The following is a 25,030-nucleotide window of genomic DNA, read 5'->3' as shown; positions in this document are numbered from 1 at the left end:
TCCTCTACCTCTACCTCTAATGTAGACTGGGTGCTCTCAGACCTGCCATACACACATCATTCTTGGATTTTCCTTTGCCTCTCTAGGATGGTGAATCCTACTACTTGAACTTTATACTTTTTTTTCCATCAATGGTTTACTCTCTCTTATTAGAGGAGCCATCTTTCTAATAGTAACAGGTCTTTTTTTCTATAAATAATTTATACATAGGTAATTGACACAATAAATATGACATTCTTTTTATCTATTGTAATACTAGAATTTTATTACAAAAGTTTGTCTCAAAATTGCTAGAAAAATTAAAGAAAAGTTATTTCCTCATAAAAGTGAAATTTGGAACAATAGAGATAATTATGGGCAATTAGTTTACTTTTTAAACTTCTTGAAAGGATAATTATATGTGATTATAGGGATATATAGATGAATTCTGATTTTTAGTTTTCAGTTTGTTGTGAATATTTATATAGCTATCAGGTAATGACAGTTAATTATTTCAAAAATTTGATAAGGACTTCTGATAACATTTTGTTTTGTAAATGAAGATAAATTCAAAGCATTATAATTTTATCAAATAAACTTTTTTAAAAGCCTTTTCTCATAAATTATAGTCAGATATAATTTGGGTTAAAGTTCAATTGCAAAAATTATGCCTATAGTCTCTATAGGTGATATATCAGAGATCAAAGAAATAAATGTAATTTTTTAGAAAGATTCCTTGATTCAAAGGAGATCCAGGCTACAGTTTCTCATAGTTGGGTATCAGCAATAATGCTTATACTAAGGAACAGAGTTCAGGAAGAATTTGGGAAAAGAGGTTCCCAAGAGTACAGGGACAGCTTGCAGTTTGGCTTGCACATTTCTAGAAACCAGATAAAAGGAAGCTGCTATTTTCTATGGAAAATAGGCCCCTGGAGGAAATGAGTCTTACCACTATCCACTCCTCCATTTGGGGAATGTCAGAGAGAGGTAGCTGGAAGTGATGATTCGAGAAGTTTGCCAACATATAAAACCCATTACCCATTGTGGGGGGGTTCTACAGTCATTAAGAAGTAGCTGCCACAATTCTATCACATTCATATTTTCTCGTATAACAAGTTTTTAAAAATAAATAAGTGTAACATTTTGGGTAAAGTTAATTAAGCTCATATAATTTTAATGAACTTGCCAATCTCTTACTAAGGTCTTGGAAATGACAGGAAGGAAGATAATCACTTCTGGAAACTATAAAACAAGGTGTTTTTTCCCCCCTCATAACAGTGATTGAACCCAGGGCCTTGGTCATGTTAGGCAATCACTCTACCACTGAGCTACATCCCAAGCCCTTTTTATTTTAAAGACAGGGTCCTGCTAAATTGCCAAGGCTAGCCTCAAATGTATGATCCTCCTGCCTTAGCCTCCCTACTAACTGGGATGACAGGAGTGTGCCACCACCAAAAATTTAAATATTGGTCACAATAGTTTGTAAAAGCATCTATTGACATTTGTATTATTCAAGTTTATGTAACTGGGAATTATTATAAATGATACTATCCTTAAAAACGAAATGTATTTTATATAAGTAGCAGTGTATAGTGTTCTAAAGAGTTCTGGAATTGAGGAGAACTGAATCTTGTCCTGTTTCAGCCTCTAGGACAGTATGTACCCTTGGGCTACCTTCCCATTAGCCTTTTCCTGCTCCTAAAGCAATCTTAACTGTTTACTTTTTCTCATTATTAATGAGGTTGTCAATTAGGTAATTACCAAACTTTCTCTTATGATTCTGTTACTATATGTGTCGTTTCAGAAGGTTTGTGTCTTTTTGCTTAATGAAATTAGGTAGTTTTGTTTGTATTCATTTCGTATTTATTTTTTAGTATGATTTGGGCCCAAGCATTTCAGTGTTTGCTGAGGGAAACTAAACAGCAGTGATGTGCTTTTAACAAATGTTTTATCATACTGTAAGAGCCTTTGATGTGTGCTTAGGTTGGAAATTGCCCTTATAGTGCCCTTCAGTGACACTATGGCCTGCTTTTAGTTTCATGAGGGGAATTGTCAGTGTATTAGTTCATTTGTAACTGAGTGGTGTATTTCCAGAGGTTTAAGGATAATGATGTGAATAGCTCTGAAATTCTTACTATTGTTTGAAAGGCTAATTGTATAAATGTAAAAAAAAAAAAAAGCTTTGAATGATTTCCTTTTAGAAGTGACTTTTAACAAATGTCTGATCATACTATGTTTGTGCTACAGTAAATGCTGAAGTAGCATTTTGGCATCTTTCCCAAAAGCATGCTTAAAGAGGCTAGCTGCAGCATCTCCCTCTGTTCTTCAGTGCTTTTTACCTTGCGAGTGGTGCAGCTTGTTCTGCGGATGTACTGAAACCCTCCCATTTAATCTGCAGTGGAGAAGAATGGAGCTCAATGTCCAGTAGAAATCAATGGTGTAGCAAGGTTGCAAGAAATAGAAATGACTGTATATTTCAACAACTGGGCAAGAAGGCATTTATAATAGTTTTTTTCTTTCAATTGATATTTTTGCTTTCTCTTTCCTTCTAGAGAGATGTGGATAATTTGCCCTGCCTCCAACGTCTGTTTCTCAGCTTCAACAATATATCTAGGTAAGTGGAAACTCCCAACTTGTCATTTATTAATAACTTGATTGTATGGGTTTGAGCACTTTAATTTGAAATCATAAATGCCTTGGAGAATTTTATTGACATGGAAGATTTTAAATTTGAAAATGATAGGATAGTCTTGTGACAAAGTTCTTTGTAGAAAAACAAAGCTCTTGTGTATATTATTACCTCTATTGCTAAAATGATGAAATTAGTGTAGCATATGCTTTTTATTTAATTATACCTTAGAGTTATTCTTTTGTAAAATATACTGTCCTTTGTTTGACATTCACTGCCCTAATCAGTTGAATTAGAAATTCTTTCATAAATTATAATCTACAATTTATATAGCTACTAAGCAATTTTGATAAAGCAGGCTATATTTGTCACTGAGATGCATGTTAATTAGGCCATAACTGCCTTCCAACTTAGTATCTCTACTTAGAATTAATGCTGTTAAGAGACAACATATTAAAATATATATGCATATATTTGTTTTTCAGATATTTAAAGCATTATCATTCTTTATATTGTGATAGTCTGAACTGGTGTCAGTGTGGCAGATTTACTGAAACTGAGACAGTCAGATTTTTTCAATGCAGAAAGACCCCTACTTCTTCCCTAATTCTTCCTATCTTTTCCTTCTCTGTAACTACTTAGTTTGAACTAGGCTTTATGACCGTCCCCATTGCTTTAGTTTCGCTTCAAGGCTGTTCTTTAAACCTGCTTTTACAAGAAGAAAAATTTGAGTATAAAAAAGTTTAGAGCATATCTCTTCCTGATTCTATGCATCTGATTGTTAAAAATCAGTGTAGTTTTGTTTTTGTTTTTCTGTTTACCTTTTTCTTCCTCCATCATACTTGTGTTAAAACCATTTATTTTCCTGCAATTTATCTGTGAAAGATAGGGATTATCTCAAGTTGGTGATCTTTGTTAGAGGTATTATTTTGAAGAAAATACCCTTAATCTTTTTTTTTTTTCCCCGCTCTTCTGTGGAAAAAGTATTAAAGTTTTCTGATAGACTTTTTATATTCTTTTCAGCTTACATTGAATGCAGTATTCTATATGCCTTTCTATTTTCTTAGAGAGATAGGATTTCTTTTTATTGACAATAGAAGGAACATTCAGTTTTCATTTAGGTAATTTCTACCTGAACAATTGACAACTCTTGAGAAAAGAGAAAATATTTTAAAGGTACTCCAGACCCTTAAATTTCCTCATCCTGTGAGAGAAGTAATCACTTATCTTACTTTTTGCCTTGTTTATAGGAAGCAATTTAAACAGAGAAATAAATTTGGGTATATAAGTGTTATGATGCTCCCAAGTCTCCAGGATACACTTCTAAACTTCTAGATATGTTGGGAGTTGGTTTAACTGTATATAGATGAGAAATGTTTTTCTTAAAATCTGGAGGGCTGCATTTCATCTACCTAGCAGTAGATCCTCAACACCATAAATAAATAAATAAATAAATAAATAAATAAATAAACAAATAAATAATTCTTTTGCCAGTCATGATGGCTTATACCTATAATCCCAGGTGCTCTGGAGATTGAAGCAGGAGGATCACAAATTCAAGGCTAAGCCTAGGCAACACAGCAAGATGCTCTCTCAAAAAAAAAAAAAAAAGGAAAAAGATAAAGGGGATTTATAAATTATAATGTGTTTTAAAAAGAAAAGCATGATTTCTTAAGAAATTGAGACATTAATGAGTCAACAATTTCAAGGCTCTCATTTTCTTACTAATTACTTTATCTGTGTTTCTGCATAGTCTTATATCTTCTTCTAGTGTTTCCAGCTGATCTGCTTTTGAGACAAATTATATTTCTATTCTGTTCCTGCAGACACATGTGGTCTAGGAGACTGGATAGTGAATAAATTGGGCCTGAAAGGGGAAAATCAGAGAGAACAAGCCTTGATAATTTTTCTATAACTTTACTCAAGACACAGATATCTCAGATAGCTGGGTGAGCCAATAACCTGGAGTGACAACAGTAATATATTTTCAAGGCCTATTAGATTCTGGCATAATAGAGTTGCCAGGTTTTATAGTCAGTGGTCCAGAAGTCACATAGGTCAAGAAGAGTAGAAGCAGCAGTGTAAAACCAAAAATTAATACATTTTAAGATTTTTCTCTGGAGAACCCTCAGATAGCATCCAATAATGAAAACATCCAAATATATAACCGTTTTGGGGGACAGAAATGTATTGACTGATCTGTTCTAGGACTTCCTAGGTTTTCACCAAGTTGTTGAATTTTCATTGGTTCATTCACATCAACTATTAGGTACCCTGTGAAAATACAGAAAATCCCAAAATTTGATGACACCCAATGGAGTTCAGAGGGCTCCAATGTAGGATGACTAGCTACCTATACTGAATGGTAGGTTCATTGTGAGCATGGTGGACAGACCTCTATCTATGTAGCCAATAGAACCAGTACTTCTGATTAAGTATCCCTCAGAGCATTCATAACCCAATGAGGAAGACAGAGACACATATAACTAGGTATAATACAGTTTTATTTACATTTTTATATTTATATATGATATATATTTACATATATATACAGTTAATGAAGTGGTGAACTTAGTTGTAGTAATATGTTATTTAAAAAAAAATAGAAAAGTTTGTTCTATGATGTTTTGGCTGGGAATTCATATTTATAAATTAGGGACTACTAGATAGATTTATTTCCTCTACATAAGTTCTAAGATCTTTGAGAATGCAAATCATGGTGAATGCAGAATCTCTGCCTGCAGAGGACATAGGGAGGAAAAGAGGCGGATATCTACTCAGTAGTGGTATTTTTCTTTACAGTATATGTACTCGAGAAACTTGCCTTCTGGGAGTTGTGATTCCTTTATTCATCTTGGCCAACAGAACTTACCTATAGCATTGTCATTTTCTCTTAGTATTTTCAACCTGCGAACAGTTCAGGAGTCAGCCACTCTGAGGAAAGGTAGCAAATTGTTAACTTCAATAATTATCTGGACAATGGACCCACATCTGCTCCTAATGTTTGCTGTCTTTGATCAAGGGAATATTCTGAAGCTCTGCCAGTGATCCTTACTTATAACATAATAATCATGTCCATTACAGGCTTTTTAGCAATTTGGGGTTTTACTGATTCTATCTGCTTTTATATTCTCCAGAAATTCTTTAGTGTTCTAGTTTACCAACAGAAATCTTCTTGGTTTTCTGCTATGGATGTTTTCATACTTTTATAATTAGTCATTTCAAAGAGATTGAAAGGTGGAGAGAGAGAAGAGCATGCACTCAGGAAACCATGCTCATCACTGACTTTCCTTTATAGGCTGCACACAAAAATATCTTTGGAAACTTTGAAAACACATAGTCCCTGGTTCACTGCTGGGATCACTCTGATTTTAGAGGATTCTAATGTGCAGCTCAGTACTTGATTTGGGAACCATTGAGTTATGTTGCCCCAAAATGAGACTATTTATTAACTTCTGAGATTACTATTTTGTGCAAAAGTTCGTCAAAGCCTTTATAAGAAAAAGATTTTAAAGCAAAAACTTGTCAGGGATAATGTTTTTCTCCTCAGGAGGTAGTTTATGATCTGTAGCCCAAACAAGGTGTTTCATTAATTTTATCTCTTTTCTAGTGAGACAGTTTTGCTATTTATTATACGGTTAAGTGCTAATTTATTCTATTTTCTCTCTTTTTTCTTTCTCCAATGTGGAAAATTTTTACAACTTTGTTGTTTTTTTAAAAACAAAAGGAAGAAGGAGCTCATAATTATACTGCATTGATTGGTTGCTTTTGTTTCTAGAACTCAAGGAAATTCAGTGTCAGTGGAAAAAGAGTAAAGCACTAATCAAGGTCAAAAATCAGCTTAGGACCCTTGATCTCATGTATTATTATTATTATTATTATTATTTATATTATTCATTGAACTAAAATACACATAACATGAAATTTACCACATTGTTTTTAAAGTGTATAGTTCAGTAATATTATATTTACACATTGTTCTATAACTCTTTTTTTCTTGCAAAAATGAAACTCTATACCATTAAACAATATGTCTCCATTGCCCCCTTCTTATAGCCCCTGGAGAGTACCATTTTTTCTGTCTCTATGAATTTGACTACTTTGGATACCTCACATGAGTGGAGTCCTACTGTATTTGTCTTTTTGTGTCTGGCATATTTCACTTAACATGTTTTCTACAGTGTACATCTATGTTGTAGCATGTGTCAGGACTTCTTTCCTGTTTAAGACTGAATCCTCATGTATTACTCTTGAGGTACTATAGAAAGAGGGATCTTACAGAATGAATCACACCTTCCTGTCCATCCTGATTGCCTTTCCATATGGCCCTAGACTCCTTTTCCACTGAACTTCCTTAAACATATCATAAACCTCCTTGTTTGGTCTTTGTACCTACCTTTTCATTGTCTGAATAGCTTCTGGTCATTCTTTAGATCTCAGATTAAATAATATCAAATGTTCTTAAACCTTAATATACATAATCATCATCTGCTAAAATGCAGATGGGCTCTACGTTCAGTGGATTCTAATTTAATATTTTAGGTGTGGCTCAGAAATTTGTGTCTTTATCTTGTAATACAGCTGACCTAAAAATATCTATGCTCAGTGTTTGCTAAACTTTAGTTCAAACCACATACAGGACTCCTAAATTCAATTTAGTAGTTCTGTTACCAGTTGGCTGTCAATTCTTTTGCTCAATTTAGATAGAAAAAAATGAAAAAGCATTGGACTGGCCTGATGAAAGTGAGAGGATTGCTTTTTTATGCAAAGAAAGGTGGGACCACCCATATACATTGTCTCCTTTCTGTTTTGGACAAGCATACTGAGCCTGCCTGTCCTGGTAGTAATGAGCGGGGGAGGTGCGCCTCATTCACCAGGATGGATATCCTGAAGGTGGGTGGACATATCCTGAGTTGACAGAAAGGTGGAGTCATCAAAGGTGGCCACAAGTTGTCCGAAGCTGTCCCAGTCTGAAAGAAATTTCTGTGATCTGTGTAGGCATCTGTAGCTGTCTGTAGCTGTTATGATGACAGCTCTGCCTGATCACTGAAGAAGTAGCCACTAGATTGACAGCTCCCATCATTTCTGTGGAAGCAGTGGTACATAAGTCCTGACTGCTTCCACCTCTGATGGGACCTTAGAAGGAGCAGCAATGATGATCATAGCCCACCTAGACTCAGGACTGTGACTCTTAGTCCAGCAGGTGGCTGGAGCTATCTGTGGGTTGGGGCTCTTTGACAGGAGGGTTGGGAGCAATGGCTGCCACTGCAGGCACCTCCTGATTTCCTCTCTGATCCCTCCTGGGAGCAGAGGATGTTGCCCTGTACAGCCCCACCTCTGATCCTGCCTCACCTCTACCTCATTCTGAAGGCCCAGCACAGCCCCCTGGCTGCACCTCAGGGCAACAGCAGCTGCAGCTGAGTAGCCAGGCTTGTGGGAGGGGTGGCAGGACTGCCAGCCATGCAGCTGAGCATGAGGACACCTGCTCCTACAGGCCCCTGGCAGTTTTGGTTATTGAAGGAAAATAAAGAATATCTTTTTGGGGAGATTTGGACTCTCCTGTCGTGGGTTCAAGAGGAGCAAACTTAAAGTAGTATAGAAAATATCAGAGTTTGTCATACATTGTAAGGGTAAATATTGTTTTATGAAAATTTTCTACTTTTGATTGTTTATAGGTATATCTATGCATGCATTTGTGTTATTATCTTACTATGGAGATACTGAGTTGTGTTACAATGTAAATATATGTCATACTATAGGTTGGGTTTAAAAAGTTCGAAAAGGAGGATAGAATCTTGCAACATGATTTTATACGTTACTCTGTTTCCCCTCTATGGCAGTGTTCACGGTTTATTGTACTTTCATTTTTAACTGTAAACTTGGCAAGGTATGCTGCTCACTACATCCTCTCCAGCATCTAGTAGACATGTGCTTTTAGTAAAATTACTAGCATATTTAAAAAATTGCAAGAAGAATTTACTCCCTCAAATGGATAGATTTTCCTGTGCAGCTAAAGAACTTGTTTTGGTGGGTCCTTTTTCATGTCATTGCTAGAGCATTTGGATTATGTTTAATGCCCAAACCTGTGAGGTTCAAAGCTATAAGAAATCAAAAGTTCTCTCAGCAATTGTTTCATGCTTCCATGTTAATTTGTTTATTTGTCAGTAATAATCTTGCCCAGAACTTCTGGATATAAAAAAATAGAGACAAAACCTTTCAGTTATGCAATGGGGTATGTCAAGGGCAGAGTAGTGGGTATGGTTTGCTCCAGATATGGGCAATATGGAGCTGTGGCACCTGTAAGGTATTTTTAAACAATAATAAAACATACAAATAATATTGCTTTTTATTATCACCATGCCCTAGAATTTTATAACCACGTCAGTGATGAAATACTCCTTTATGCCAGGGTGAGACTTCTGATCTTCCTTCCCATAGTAAGACAATGCTATTTGGGCTGGGCTTTTTCTTTATGATGTCGTTAAAACTTTTTTTCCTCACTTTTTAAAATTGGTGCATCATATAGTTGTATGTAATCATGGGATTTGTTGTTATGTATTCATACATGCACACAGTATTACTATAATTTGGCCAATATTCCTCTTCGTTGAAACTTAAGCTAGGTTTCCATTTTGTTTTTTGAGGAAGCAATGCTGTTATAAAGTCTAGTAACTTCTGTTAGTAATTATAGTATGGCTAAAGGTCACTGAAACACAAGCTTTGGGTGTGACTTTTTCTTCATCACCATTCTCCAGGGAAAGATTATCTTCCAGGTTATTTTCAAAATTTTAAGGAAATTCTTTCATATTATTCCTTTATCAGGAAGTCATTTTCCAAAAGCTGAATTCTTCCACTTTTGTGGTCTGTGTATGTGAATTATATTTATTTTTTAAAAAGCCACAAAACAAAACAGTTTCTACTTAGGAAAGTCAGAGAACCTCAGATGGCCCTGCAATTGTCTCATTTAGTATCAATTGGTATTTTAAGGAGGAAATTATTTCACTGACCTTCAGAATGTGTTGATATTTGTTCTGAGCTCAGGTTGATACCTCAAGTGTTCCTATAGTTGAGAGAGATATAGACCTTTTATTCTTGAAGGATTTGAAGTGTCACCTATGCTATTGTGACTTAAAGAAAATTTGTTGTCTTAGTTCTAGTGTCCAGCATTATGTTAGAATTTTTCCTTGGTGGCTCAAGTTAACAGAAAAAGTATGTGAATCTTCTTACTGAGTGAAACAGCAGAAATCAACTACTCACAGATGTATTCTGACTACCTGATAAGAAAAGTTTTAAATATGAGTAATGACTACATACTTGTATAAATTTCATTATCAATAGTACCCACTTATCTACTTAACTCCTCTTGAGGTGTTTCCTAATGTGACTGACTTTCAGACATTTAATTGAATTTTTCTAAATGTGATGGATATCATCTAAAGAGGAGTTGCAAAAACAAGTTTTAAAAATAGGAACTTTTTTTTTCATCCATTGCTGTTTTATTTTTTGCTGTGAATAAAACTGCTCAACTGTAGAGCCTTGCTCCAGCTTTTGAATTCTTTTAGACACAAAATTGGTGAAAAGATATATCCACAACTAATAGTAGATTTGTTCTAACATTTCAGAAAAATAGACTTTGAGATAAGATATATTTGTTTTATCAAGTTCAGGGTTAATGTAACTATTGGATCAAAATTTATTTTATTTAAAACATGGAACTTTCTCTAAAATTATTTTTATATAATCTTTCATTGTACATCTTATTTTTTATTAATTTATTAATGTGCTGCTTCAAAAGTAGAAAAGTAGAAGAGATCAAAAGTAGAAATTATTCTAAAATACTATAAAATAGAAAAATGTTTTAAATGAATCAACTTCATTTCTTCATTGGTTTTAGGATGTTCAGTTTGTTAGATGATTGTGCTCTGGTTGATATTTTGTACTTTAATATATAATCTTATTTTAATGTTTTCCACTAATTAAGAATTACTGTTTAACCAGTTATCTTCTGACTACTGTTTATTTTTGTGTTGCATTTGAAATGGGATTTTATTTTTGTTAGTTTCAAGAATATTTGTTGATCTCATGATAAACAGATACTAACTATATAGATGGATATTTACACAATATACTCTTGTCAGGTTACAGCGTTATTGAGAACATTGGAGATATCCTTCTGATTTCAGGGAACTAAAATTATTGCCATTCACATAGAAATTTGAAATCATAAGATTATCCTATGAGTATTTCTATAGATATATGAGCATTAGAAATTAACTTCTTCATATACCTTTTTTATCTTTACTATTTTATATGATCATAAGAGCTATAATTTTTTGCTTTGAATTAGCATTTTTAAGTGAATATTTGCTTTATGTCTTCTAATGCTTTAAATTGCATGTAAAGTTGATTGCCAAGAGGAAATCATGTAAGCAATGTGAATAAATCAAAGGCTTAATTTGTTAAGGCGCTATTCCCAAATTTCTAAATAATTCTCTGGGTCCTTTGGAGGTAAAGACAAAAGTCAGCTGGGGCCAAGTGTGCAGAGAACCGAGCAGTTCTGCAACCCTCCACCCTGACTGGGGGTAGAAATATGCTTATAAGGCCTAAAACCATGAAAAAGGATGGAGCAGGAGGAGCAATCATAATTACAAGGAGTCATATAGTCACATTCTCATAAATTACATTCTCAGAAAAACAATTTTTCATTAGTCCCTTAGAGCAAGGATATTGTGGTCAGGGTGCAAGTAGGTGGGGGTGGAGGTGTTAGCTTCTATGGGAATGGGCTTATGTGGAAGGGGACCAGCTTCACACAGGGTGAGTTGTCTGAACAAAATGGGGTACGTCTGAGCTGATTTTCAAATCAGCCCATAAGTTTTCAAATCAGCCCATCAGGGAGCACCTGGAAACTAGGTGACTACCCAATAGAAGCAGGGCCAGAGTTTTTATAGGATATTGCAAAGTTGGGTATGTGATCTTGGGTTTTACCTTAGGAAGCAGTTTTCACAGCAATTTTTGACTCCACTGTTTTTCTTTTTTAAAATTTTCTCTGTTTTCGTGCCTCTTGCTTATTATCTTAAGCAGCAGAATGGTGTTTTCTGAGGACAGATTTGGCAAAAAGTTTGGAGCTTATTAATGAATCAGAATTCATACAGAAGGGCAGTAGACAGGAAAGGGAAAGAAAGAAAAAGAAAAGGGGGTAAACATACAAGGCAACAGGTACTCTCTGTCTTGTTTGTTTTATTCCTTTGTCATTCCTGTTTTGGGGGCAAAGTTCTGGAGATTGAATTCAGGGACACTTAACCACTGAACCCCATCCCCAGCACAATTTTTGTATTTTATTTAGAGACAGGGTCTCACTGAGTTGCTTAGTGCCTCTTTTTGCTGAGGTTGGCTTTGAACTTACTGTCTCTTGTCACCTTCCCCAACTTCTGTGTGCGTCACTGTGCCAGGCTGGTATTACTTTTAAGGGAAAGAAAGACAGGAAAATCAAATGGGTAGCAGTTACTTTTTAAACTCTTTTTACATACCTTATTTTATTATACTCTTTATATCAGCATTTATGGTCATTTAAATAATTAATTCTATAGATAAAAGACACAAGTGCTGTCATGGATTTTATTTATAACATTATGAAATGTGGGGAGTCATACTCCATGAGATGTCCAACTCCCCTGTATGAAATGTTGAAATTAATCTTCCCCAAAATAAAGGTTTTTTCTACCTGTACCTTCTGTCCCAACACACACATACATACACACACATGCATTATGGTTTGGATATGAGATATTCCCCAAAAGCTCCTATGTTTACACAGAAATATCCAGAGGTTAGATGATTACATTATGAGAGCTATAACCTAATCAGTCCATTCTAGCTTGGGTGGTAACTGTAGACCAGTGAAGGAGGTAGATCCCTGGGAGTGTGCCCTGAAAGGGGTCATCTTCCCTGCCGCCCCTTCCCCCATTTTGCTTTCTGGTATTTGGCTGCGGTGAATGGAGCAGCAGTCCTCCACCAGACCCAGAGCAATAGCATCAGCCAACCATGGACCAAACTTCTGAAACAATGAGCCCAAATAAGCTTTTCCTCCTCAAAAAGTTGTTCTTGTCATGCATTTTGGTCACAGTGGCAAAAACCTAACTATCACATATATGATATATGTGATATATATGTGTGTATATGCATGTGTGTATTTATATATACATATATATTCATTATTATTTATTTCATTATTATTTATTATTATTTGTTTCATTTTCATGAGTACAGAGATATACATATGCTTTTCTAAAAAGAATGCTTCTCGAACTAAAATCAAATTAAGGCCCTGGGAGTAGGCTGTTTGCACACCTTGTCTCATTCTGGATTCACACATACATAGTTGAGAGGCTGGTAATGAATTCACATTTTTAAAAGCACTGATGTACCAAAGGCCCTCTGGGGTTTTGTTAATGTGAAGATTCGAGAAGTTGCAAGAAAATTTTTGTGGCACATTACTAAAAGGGAGGGACTTGAGTCTTAACATTACTTCTGATCAAATATTGTGTGATTTTTTTCCTAAGTTCAGAAACAAGCAGATAATAAATTGAGACCAATATGTACTTTATGATTTCCTGTTTATTTTGTTCTACAAATGCAAGGAAATTCAGTGTATATTCAGAAACAAATGTAAGGTTTTAGATTAAATGTAAATTGTGTTTAGAAATAAATTTAAAGTATATAAGTAGTCTTCTCTCTAGTGCTATTGCTTACACTTAACTTATAGAAATACTTCCAAAATGAATTGGAAGTATGATACAATAAAAACTCCAAATATAATGAAAGTAATTATTTAAAGCAAAAGTACATGAACAAGAGTATTGAAATGACAAGCAAATTGGTCAGTTAATTTAAAGACATAAACAAATTCAAAATCTATTATGGCAAAACCCCCCAAATGTACTTCAATCTGCAGAACTTTCAAGTTTGATCTATTGGAGGAAACTTTATCTTTTATGATCAAAACTGAAATCCCAAACAAGAATTATTATCTTTCCAATCCACATCCCAAAGAGAATTATATCCTTTTTCTACTCCTTTACCTCTTAGAGTATTATAATGTCTGTTTTATTTGTGTCCAAGTAGGCCATGTTCAACTTATCATAGTATCTATCACAGTTGGCACAGAGAAGGCACACAATTATTGGTTTTGATTAATGAACAAGTAAAGTCAAATTTTAATTCAATGCTTTTCATTATTTATAGATAATTATTAACAGCCTATTCAGTAGGTTATCTTATTTAGTTGTTTGAGGATTCAGTTTGCAGCTAATTCATCATGACTATCCCTTGGGACATAAATCTGCCAGAAAGTAAATAAGGCAAAGAAGCCAAATTAAGATTGTTTCATATTCCACTTGGATTATGGTTAACAATTGTCTCAAGTCTTCCAGACCAAAGACTTTCTTCAGTGGTTTTAAGATTTTAATGATATACTTTTTGAACATTTGAGTAGATCTAAATTTCCTTCTTGGAGAAAAACTGAAACCTTGCTTCAGGTATGTTTCCAAATCATCTGATGCAAAGAGAAGATAGCTTTCCATAGTGCAAAAATGTCTAATTTGTATTTACATAGGTATTTTTTTATATATATAAAATAAGTTTTAAAACCTTTACCTACTAATTCTAAAATCTGTGTCATCTGGTAGTATTTGTAGTGTCTCTTTTTTTTCTCTCACTAATGTATGTTAAAGTTTATTGCTTCATCCTCATCCGGCAATTTTTGATTGTATTCTTGGCATTATGGATATTATATTGTTGAGATTATGGGTTTTGTTATATTAATTTAGAAGTATCAAGTTTTGTTTTGATTACCTATTAGAGAATCAAATCAATCCTGCTGAGGCTTATTTTTAGTCTTTCAATATTTTTGTACTGAATAGGCCAAATGTATGAAACTTATTATAGAACTAGATTAATATGTTTTTATATAAATATTTATTTTATCCTGATAGTAAACATAAGATTTCTGGATCACAGGAATACTGATTATTTACTACAGAGTATATTGCATTGTTTTCCCATGCTCTATTTTGTCCCTCAAGGCTTATTGATGAAGGCAGATGTAATCTACATGTATTGGTGGTGATGGTAGAGAATCCAAAATTATTAATCTCAGAGTGTTTATATAGGAGCTGCTTTAATAGCTGAGCCCTCTTCCCTCTAGAGAAGAGAGACAGAGGCAGTAGGATGGGGGGACACCTTCTCTTCCTAATGAAAACGAACCTTCTTTATCACTCTTGAAGTCTCTGTTCAACCATCTTTTAATCCAGGTGCTAATTTTCTTTGCTCAGAAAGCCCTCACCATGCAGAAACATGAAGATATTCATATTGTTTATCAATACAGAGTATCCCTACACCTGAAGCATGACCTTTCTGGGACTGCCAGTTGGAATTCCATCATCTCCCAGCTCCATTTGGCCTATAGATACTCTTTTTGAATTCATGGCTCCTCAATAGTTACATTTTGCTGGGTCTCATTTTGTGAAGTCTCACCTTGTGCATGTGCATCCTAATGTTCAACCAGATATTCAGGATTCCCCTCTGCAGGCTTATGGATTTTTATCCTTGCATAGCTCCCTCCTCTCCATTCCCTACCGTCCAAATTATAGTAATCTCCAGAGACCCTAATTCTGACCTCTGTTTCATCTACCCAGTGAGACCTGTCTTCTCTTTTTGGCATGACTTCCATGTTCTGTGATTTGTAAAGTGCTTCCAGGCAGAAAGCCAAGATGAATGTGACTCTCTTATATTTCTTTTCTCTCAAGGATTATAACCCTATGCTGTCTGTTCAACATTAGAATTATATATTTTGTTCATTTCATAGCTGTTGTTATTAGAAGAGTTATTTGGTATTATCGTGACCAAAATTGCAAGTTTTGTCTACCAGATTTTCAAATTTTTATGCTTATATATCATTCCTATATTTAAGAATTAATGATTTAATTCTATCCATAATTGCCAGATTGGCTTTTCTGTCAGAGACCCTGCTGGTATTTAAAATGAACATTTTAGAAATCAATTAAAAATCGTATCTATTTAGATTCTTTAAACTCCTCTCAAATATCATGTTATTTGTCTAGAAGACCCCATACTTTTGTCTTTATTACTTTATCTGCCTGTAGAAATATCTTTAAAAAACTATGAATTAGTATATCTAGTCTTCATTTTATTTATTAATTTTTAAATTTATTCTAATTAATTATACATGACAATAGAATGCATTTATACATTTCAATAAATCATACATAAATGAAGTGTAATTTCTCATTTTTATGATTGTACATATTGTAGAATCACATAAGTCATGCAGTCATATATGTACATGAGGTAATAATGTCTGTTTTACTCTACTATCCTTCCTACCCCCATACCTTCCCCTCCCTTCACCCTCCTCTACCTAATTCAAAATAACTTTATTCTTCCCAGCACAACCCCCTCTCTTATTGTGATTTAGGATCCACATATCAAAGAAAACATTCAACCTTTGGTTTTTGGATTTTGACTAATTTCACTTAGCATGATATTCATATTCTCTGACTTCATTCATTTACCAGCAAATGCCATAATTTCATTCTTTTTTAAAGTTGAGTAATATTCCATTATGTGTGTATGTATATATGTGTGTGTGTGTGTATACATATATGTATATATATAATATACACACATGTGTATATATAATATACACACATATATGTATATATATAATATACATATATATACACATATATACATATATATATTTTTTTTATTTATTCTTCTGTTGAAGGAACATAGGTTGGTTCCATAATTTAGCTATTGTGAGTTGAGCTGCTATAAACATTGATGTGGTTGTCTCACTGTAGTATGCTGATTTTAAGTCCTTTGGGTATAAAATGAGTAGTGGGATAGTTGGGTCAAATGGTGGTTCCATTCCAAGTTTTCTGAGGAATCTCCATACTGCTTTCCATAATGGGTGCACTAATCTGTAGTACCACCAGCCATGTATGAGTGTACCTTTTGCCTCATATCCTCACCAACATTTATTGTTGCTTGTATTCTTGAAAATTGCGATTCTGATTGGAGTGAGATGAAATCTTAGAGTAGTTTTGATTGGCTTCTCTCTAATTGCTAGGGTTGTTGCACATTTTTCATATATTTGTTGGTCAATTGTCTTTCTTCTTCTGTGAAGTGTCTGTTTAGTTCCTTAGCCATTTATTGATTGGGTTATATATTTTTTTGATATTAAGTTTTTTGAGATTTTTACATATCTTAGAGATTAATGCTTTATCTGAGGATTTTCTCTCAGTCTGTAGGCTCTCTCTTTACATTATTGATTGTTTCTTTTGCTGAGAAGAAACCTTTGAGTTTGAATCTATCCCATTTATTGATTCTCAATTTTACTTCTTGTGCTTTAGGGGTCTTGTTAAGGAAGTCAGATCGTAGGCCAACATGGTGAAGATTTGGGCCTACTTTTTCTTCTAGTAGGTACAGAGTCTCTATTCTAGTGCCTAAGTCTTTGATTCACATTGCGTCAAGTTTCATGCAGGTTGAGAGATAAAATTTACTTTCATTTTGTTACATGTGGCTTTCCATTTTTCCCAGCACCGTTTGTTGAATAGACTATCTTTTCTCCAGTGAATGTTTTTGGCACCTTTGTGTAGTATGAGATAATTGTATTTATGTGGGTTTGTCTCTGTGTCTTCTAATCTGTACCATTGGTCTATGTGTTTGTTTTGGTGCCAATACCATGCTATTTTTATTACTATAGGTCTGTAGTATAGTTTGAGGTCTGGTATTGTGGTGCTTCCTGCTTCACCTTCCTTGCTAAGGATTGCTTTGGCTATTCTGGGTCTCTTATTTTTCCAAATGAATTTCATGATTGCTTTTTCTAGTTCTATGAAAAATGTTCTTGGGATTTTAATAGGAATTGCATTAAATTTGTATAGCATTTTTGGTAGTATGACCACTTTGACAATATTAATTCTGCCTATCCAGGAGCTCTTCTCCAATTTCTTTCTTTAGTATTCTGTAGTCTTCATTGTAGAAGTCTTCCACCTCTTTTGTTAGATTGAGTCCCAATATTTTTTGAGGCTACTGTGAATGGGTTAGTTTTCTTTATTTCTCTTTCAGTGGATTCATTACTGATGTAAAGGAGCGCGTTTGGTTTATGGGTATTGATTTTATGTCCTTCTACTTTGCTGAATTCATTTATTAGTTCTAGAAGTTTTTTGGTGGATTATTTTGGATCTTCCAAATACAGAATCATATCATTGGCAAATAGTGATAGTTTGAGTTCTTCTTTTCCTATTGGTCTACCTTTAATTTCTTTCTTCTGTTTAATTGCTCTGGCTAGAGTTTCAAGGACAATATTGAGTAAAGGTGGTGAAAGAGGGCATCCTTGTCTTGTTTCAGTTTTTAGAGGGAATACTTTCAATTTTCTCCATTTAGAATGATGTTGGCCTTGGGTTTAGCATATATGGCTTTTACAATGTTATGATATTTTCCTACCATCCCTAGTTTTTCTAGTGTTTTGAACATGAAAGTTTGCTGTATTTTGTCAAATGCTTTTCTGCATTCATTGAGATAATCATATGATTCTTGTTTTTAAGTCTATTGATATGATAATTATGTTTATTGATGTCCATATGTTGAATCAATTCTATATTCCTGGGATAAACCCCACTTGATCATCGTACACTATCTTTTTCATATGTTTTTGTATGTGACTTGCCAGAATTTTATTGAGAATTTTTGCATCTATGTTCATCAGGGATATTGGTCTGAAGTTTTCTTTCCTTGATGTGTCTCATGCTACTCTTTATTGAATATATTAAGGAAATAACTACTTAAACCAGAATCATTTTCTAAGACTGCAAAATCATGTCATTCTCAAAAAAAATCCTTTTTTCTTATTTGTGATACAGAAATACATGTAATCTAAGATCAGTGTTAAATGATTTGGGAATAAATTTATAAGGATTGATAGAAGTTGCTGACCTGATGTTTGAAAGGGTGATTGACTATCATACCCTTTTTCTTCAGTTCTAAGTTTAGAATCAATGAATTCAGGTACCAGACAATTGGAGCTCGGTGCAGTTTAGATGCTTACCTACAAACAGTCTTTGTAATACATCTTTCCTGAATTAGATTTTTTTCTCACTCTCTTACTAACTGGCAGAGGAGTTGGGAAAAAGTTACTTCTCTGGGAGGAGTGGAGATGAATAGAACACCCCCATCCTGGAGACTGGGTGACTTGAAAGAAAATTAAGAGATCCTAGGATTATTATGTATGCACAATGGCTCTGCATTCTCCTAGGCTTTCCAATCAGATATATTACTTCTTTTGGGAGTTTACTTTTTTTCTGTATTTTGACTGATTCATTACAGTTGTACATAAGTGTGGACTTTTTTTGTCACAAATTCATATGTGCACATAATATAACAATATAATTTGGCCAATACATTCCCCAGTACTCCCCCCACCTCATTCTCTTTCCCCTATTCTGCTGATCTCCCTTCTATTTTCATGAGACCCCCACCCACCTCTTTCTTTTCCTTTTTCCTCTCTAGCATCCACATATGAGAAAAAACGTGACTCTTAACCTTGTGAGTTTGACTTGTTTCACTTAACATAATGTTCTCAAGTTCCATCCATTTTTCTGTATGTGAATTAATTTCATTCTTTTTTTGGCTGAATAAAACTCCATTGTGTGTGTATGTACATATATCACACTTTCTTTATGCATTCATTCACTGAGGGTACTTATGCTTGTTCCATTGTTTGACTATTGTGAATTGTGCTGCTATAAACATAGATATGTATCTATCACTATAGTATGATGACTCTAATCCTATAGGGTAAATACCAGGAAGTGGTATAGCTGAATCTTCTGCTGGTTCCATTCCTAGTCTTTTGAGGAACCTCCATACTAATTTGCATAATGGGTGTGCTAATTTACATTCCCACTGATGGTGTAAAAGTGTTCCCTTTCTCTACATACTCTCTAGCATTTATTATTATTTGCATTTATTTTGGTACTGGGAATTGAACCCAGGGGTTCTTAACCATTGAGTCACATTCCCAGCCCTTTTTATTTTTTACTTTGAGACAGGGTCTTTCGAAGTCGTTTAGGAACTCTCTAAGTTGTTGAGGCTGGCTTTGAATTTGTGGTCCTTCTGGCTCAGCCTGCTGGGATTACAGGTGTGCACCACCACACCTGATTTGTTTGTATTTTTGATAGCTGCCATTCTGACTAGAGTGAGATGAAATCTCAGTGTAATTTTGATTTGCATTTCCCTAATTGCTAATGATGTTGAATATTTTTTCATATATTTGTTGACCATTTTTATTTATTCTTTTGAGAAGTTTCTGTTTAGTTCATTTGCCCATTCATTAATATGATTATTTGGGGGGTTTTGGTGTTAAGTTTCTAAGTTCTCTTTCTCTCTCTACGTATATGTGTGTATATATATGTATAGATACATACACACACACACACACACACACATATATTTCTCATTCGTTAGGATCTCTCTTCATATTCACTTGTTAGTTGTTTCCTTTGCTGTGCAGAAGCTTTTTAATTTGATGCCATCCCATTTATAATCCTTGGCATTATTTCCTGAGCTTTAGGGGTCCTATTGAGAAAGTCGTTACTTGTGCCTATGTGTTGAAATGTTGATCCTGTGTTTTTTTCTGTGATTGCATATTTTCTGATCTAATTCCTAGATCTTTGATGCATTTTGAGTTGATTTTTGTGCAGGGTGAAAGATAAGGGTCTAGACTCTTTCTTCTACATATGGATAATCAGTTTTCTCAGTACCATTTGTTTAAAATATGGTATGTCCTTCAATATATGTTTGTCTCTGTGTCTTTTATACCTTTGGCCTATGTATTTGTTTTTATGCCAGTACCATGCAGTTTTTGGTCCGATAGCTCTGTAGTATAATTTGAAGTCAGGTATTGTGATACTTCCAGCATTGCTATTTTGGCTTAGAATGGCTTTAGCTCTTTTGTGTCTTTTGTTCTTACAAATGAATTTTAGGAGGGTGTTTACTTTGTAAGAAGGGTGTGGGGGGAGATTGATGGGTTTAATTATTTTCTTTCTCCATGTTATCTTTAGTATTAAAGATGACTTATGGAATGCTGAAACGTAACTTGATCAGGAAGGAAAATAGATACCTGATCTTGAAAGGAACTTTAGGTTGAAAGAGGGGGTTACTTTCTCCTTTAAAAAAAATCTTACTTGCATGTAAGTAAAGGAATTGGGGTTCTCTATAATAAGTAGGATACTTCTGTATTCTTGCCTTGAAAGGAAGTAAAATAGGTTTGTTCACCCTACATGCATAAGAAGATACCATTAGTGACTTGTAAACATTTGGAGTATAGTTCAAAACTATCATTTATATATATGTGAATGATTTATATGGTGTACAAGTTGATGTTTTGATATTTCAGTATATGTGTACATTGTAGAATGACTAAATAAAGCTAATTAATGTATCCATTAATGTACATACCACTTTTATGATAATACCATGTCATATAGTAGATATCCTGAACTTCTCTTGTCTAATTGAAAATTTGCTTTCAATTCACCTCCCATTCACCACCCCTGAGGCCCTGGTAACCACCAGTATATTCTCTGCTTCTAGGAGTTCAACTGTTTTAAATTTCACATATAAATGAGATCATGTGGTATGGTTTATTTCACTTAGCATTATGTCCTTCAAATTTATCTATATTGTCATAAAGAACAAGGTTTCTTTCTGTTTTAAGGCTGAATAGTATTATGTTGCATACATATACTACATTTTCATTATTCATTCATTTGTCAATCTGTTGTATAGTGCTGTGGTGAACATGGAGGGCAGATGTCTCTTTGATGTAATCATTTTTTTAAAATAGACACCCAGAAATGGGGTTTTCTGGGTTATATAGTAGTTCTGTTTTAAATTTTTTGAGGAACTTCCATATCATTTTCCATATGGTTGTTTTACATTCTTATCAACAGTGTACAAGGGTTTTTCTTCTCCGCATCCTTACCAATACTTATTTTTTGTCTTTTTGATAATAGCCATTCTAACAAACTTGAGAGTGGTTTCAATTTGCATTTCACTGATGATTTATTTTTCATATACAAATGTTGGGCATTTGTACATTTTTTTTTTGAGAAATGTCTATTTAGTTCCTCTTTTTGTAAAACTTTCTTCTTATAGCTGAAAAAGAAATTGTCAAATTCAATTGTAGACTCTCAAGTTAGAGACCATGGTTTGTAGTTTAAAATCTCCTAGGAAGCACTGAAGAAATCTGTTAGCAAGGTAGTATTTTTTGGCTGTTTTTTTTTTTTTTTTCAGCTTGTTTTATTTTGGGAGCTTGCTATTTCAGGAGTATTGGCTTGTTATTCTCCAAAGTGATCACTTCAGGAATTTTGAAAGTGATTCCAGTGTTTTAGCTAGTGGGTATAGGATATAAACTATCTAAGGGGTATACAAGGTAATGTTTTACTTTTACTTCAAGAGTGGTAGCCAGTTGATCCTCCTCCTTCACAATTTTTACCACTTCATTAAAATATCTTCTCCATCTCTTTCATCTAAAGAATTCTTTTTTTTCCCAGGTGGTTGTTGAAGAACCTTGATTATATAGCTCTTCATGTAAAACACCAAATAAAACATGGAGAGTGACAAAGATTCAACATAGCTTTTGGCTTCTATGATTGTATGTTATAGTGATAGAGAACACATAAGCTACAAATGACAGAAACATAAAACAAACTCTGTGACTTGTGGAAAACTCAACAGCCTGAGAATCATAGTCTGTCACTTAGCATTTCTGGTATGAACACTACTTCATCCCTGATACCTCTGGAAGAATGTTTCTGGAGAGCCTTAATGTTCAAAATTGTGTCCCTAGACCAGCAGTGTTAGCATCACAGTGTAACTTAATAGAAGTCCAGAATCTCAAGCCCACTCTCTTGGATCAGAATATCATTTTAAAAAGATTCCCAGGTGATTTGAACATACATTACAGTTTGGGAACCTCTGCTGCAGAAGGTTCTCATTGTACTTAATTAGGTCACTGATCATTCTGACCAAGGACTTGCTCAATCGTGGGACATATGTTCCCCACCCTGAGGACAAGGCAGGGGGATCATTTTGTGGATTAGGTTTGTTACAGAAAAGAAGTCTTCTATTATCAAGGAAATGGAAACTAGATAGGAAGTTAATAACAGTAGATATTCAGTAAATTATTCTTTCTTCATTCTTTGCTCACATTAATGTTAAAGCTAGCTAGCCCTTCATATTAGGGTCATATTTTATCCAGTTTCCTCAGTGCGTGTGTGCAAGCACGTGCACAGGCACGTGTGTGTTCACGTGTGTTCTGCTTCCAGTCTCCCTCACCTCACAGAGCCATCTGTCTGCCTGACCTAGATATCAGAGCTTCTCCCTTCTTCCACAGCATGGTCTTCCTGTCCTTTTTCAGAGAGTTACTTTTCTCAAATACAAATAAAAATAAAAAATCTTTATTCCAATGATTTGAATGGCTACCTTTAATACAGCTTGCCTAACTCTATTAAGAAGTTTGTTAGTACTTTTCTTGGGATTGCATTAAATTTATAAATTAGGGAAACTGACCTGTCTTACATTAAGTAATCCTATGCAAGAGAAAGCAATGTATTTCCATTTACTTATGTCTACATTTGCATCTTTCAGTTATGTTTTAAAACTTTCCTCATATAGATTTTACATATTTTAAAGTTTATTCCTAAGTATTTAATCATTTTCATTATGATTTTCTCTAACATTATGTCTTTGAACTGATTATTGTTTGTGTATGTGAAGGTTAATGGTTTCTCTGTTAATTTTATATACTGCTACCTTACTTAAGCCTTTTATTGTTTCGGTTAGTTTTATCCCTATGGCAACACTGTCCAATAGAACCTTCTTTACTAATGGAAATATTCTATACCTGCTCTGTTCAGTATGGTTACCACAAGCCACATGTAACTATTTGAATATAAATAAAAAGTTAAATAAAGCAAACTAGTTATTTCCTTAGTCACAGTAGCTATGTTTCAGGTGTAGCCACATGTGGCTAGGGGCTAACATACAGGATAGCACAACTCTATGGTTTTCCATGTATACCATATGTCATCTACAATCAAAGATAGTTTTACTTTATTTCCAAGTCTTATACTTCTAATTTATTTCTCAAATTTAATTGCATTGCCTATTACCTTCAGCAAAATATTGCATTGTAATAGATTAGTGAAGACACAGGCCTTATTCCTGATCATGGTGGAAATGCCTCACATGTTTCCACATTAAGTAAAATACTGGGCTGATGTTAGGGCTATCTGCCATTATCATTGATCATGTTAAGAAAGTATTCATCAACTTCTGTTTTCTTGAGTGTTTTCTTCAAATAATGGATGTTGATTGATGACCAATGGAATAGAAAACACAGAGATAAATTCACACAGAGACAGTCATCTGCTCCTTGACAAAGGTGCCAAAGCATGCATTGGAGAAAACAGACTGTGAAAACTGGATACCCATAGCTAAAAGAATGAAACTGAATCCCTATCTCTCACTCTGTACTAAAGTCTACTCAAAGTAGATCAAAGACCTAGGGATTAGACCAGAAATACTTCCTTCAACTGCTAGAAGGAAACAGGATCAATACTCCAGCATATTGGCACAGGCACCAACTTCCTTAATAAGACTCCTAAAGCTCAAGAAATAAACACAAACCTTGATAACTGAAATGTCTTCAAATTAAAATGTTTCTGCACAGCAAAGGAACAAGAGTGTGAAGAGAGCCTTAAGAATGGTAGACAATCTTTGCCAGCTACTCTTCTGACAAGAGATTAATATCTAGAATATTTCAAGAATTTTTCTTTGTACCTAATGTCATTTAAATGGCCTTAGTTTCCTATTATTAACTCCTTTCCTGCCCTATCATTTTAATACTGTTTAACTCTTTTGCTCTGCCTGTACAATAGTCAAGAATTTATTTTACCTTCCCCTTTCCTTCTCCCATCTTCCATTTTTAGTTGCATTTTTCCTTTCCAGAACATAAAACACATTATATTCAATACTTAGCATGTTGTCCTCCCTCCCATATTCTTGTCTCTATTTTAGTTTTATATTTACATTATTTATTAAAGGTTCATTGTCAGTCCTTTTGCTCAAGTTTTCCCAGTCATCTCTTAATAGATGTAGCTTATCTAGTATATTCTGCCGAGGCTCTTGAGTATAGAATATTCTGTTATTTTGTCTGTTTAAAACTGGTTTTCTGTACTTTGACACTTGAAGGACAGTTTTTCTAAATATTTTTGGTTAACTCATTCTTTCCTTGGGGATTTTTTTTAAAAACACTGTTTCACTGTTGTTCTGCATCAT

At 34.2% G+C, this 25,030-nt stretch overlaps 1 protein-coding gene across 1 annotated transcript in view; it reads left to right on the top strand.

Moving 5' to 3' along the window:
* Positions 1-25,030, top strand: part of Lrrc49 (leucine rich repeat containing 49) — a 174,688-nt gene that overhangs the window by 54,278 nt on the left and 95,380 nt on the right. Inside the window, 1 exon segment of the mRNA XM_047542463.1 lies at positions 2,532-2,593. Within this exon segment, the coding sequence (XP_047398419.1) occupies positions 2,532-2,593 (62 nt within the window).

Source organism: Sciurus carolinensis, chromosome 2 (genome assembly GCF_902686445.1).
Source record: "Sciurus carolinensis chromosome 2, mSciCar1.2, whole genome shotgun sequence".
NCBI classification, from domain to species: Eukaryota; Metazoa; Chordata; class Mammalia; order Rodentia; family Sciuridae; genus Sciurus; species Sciurus carolinensis.
The sequence above is the reverse complement of the archived record's forward strand: the minus strand, read 5'-3'. Positions and strand labels throughout refer to the sequence as shown.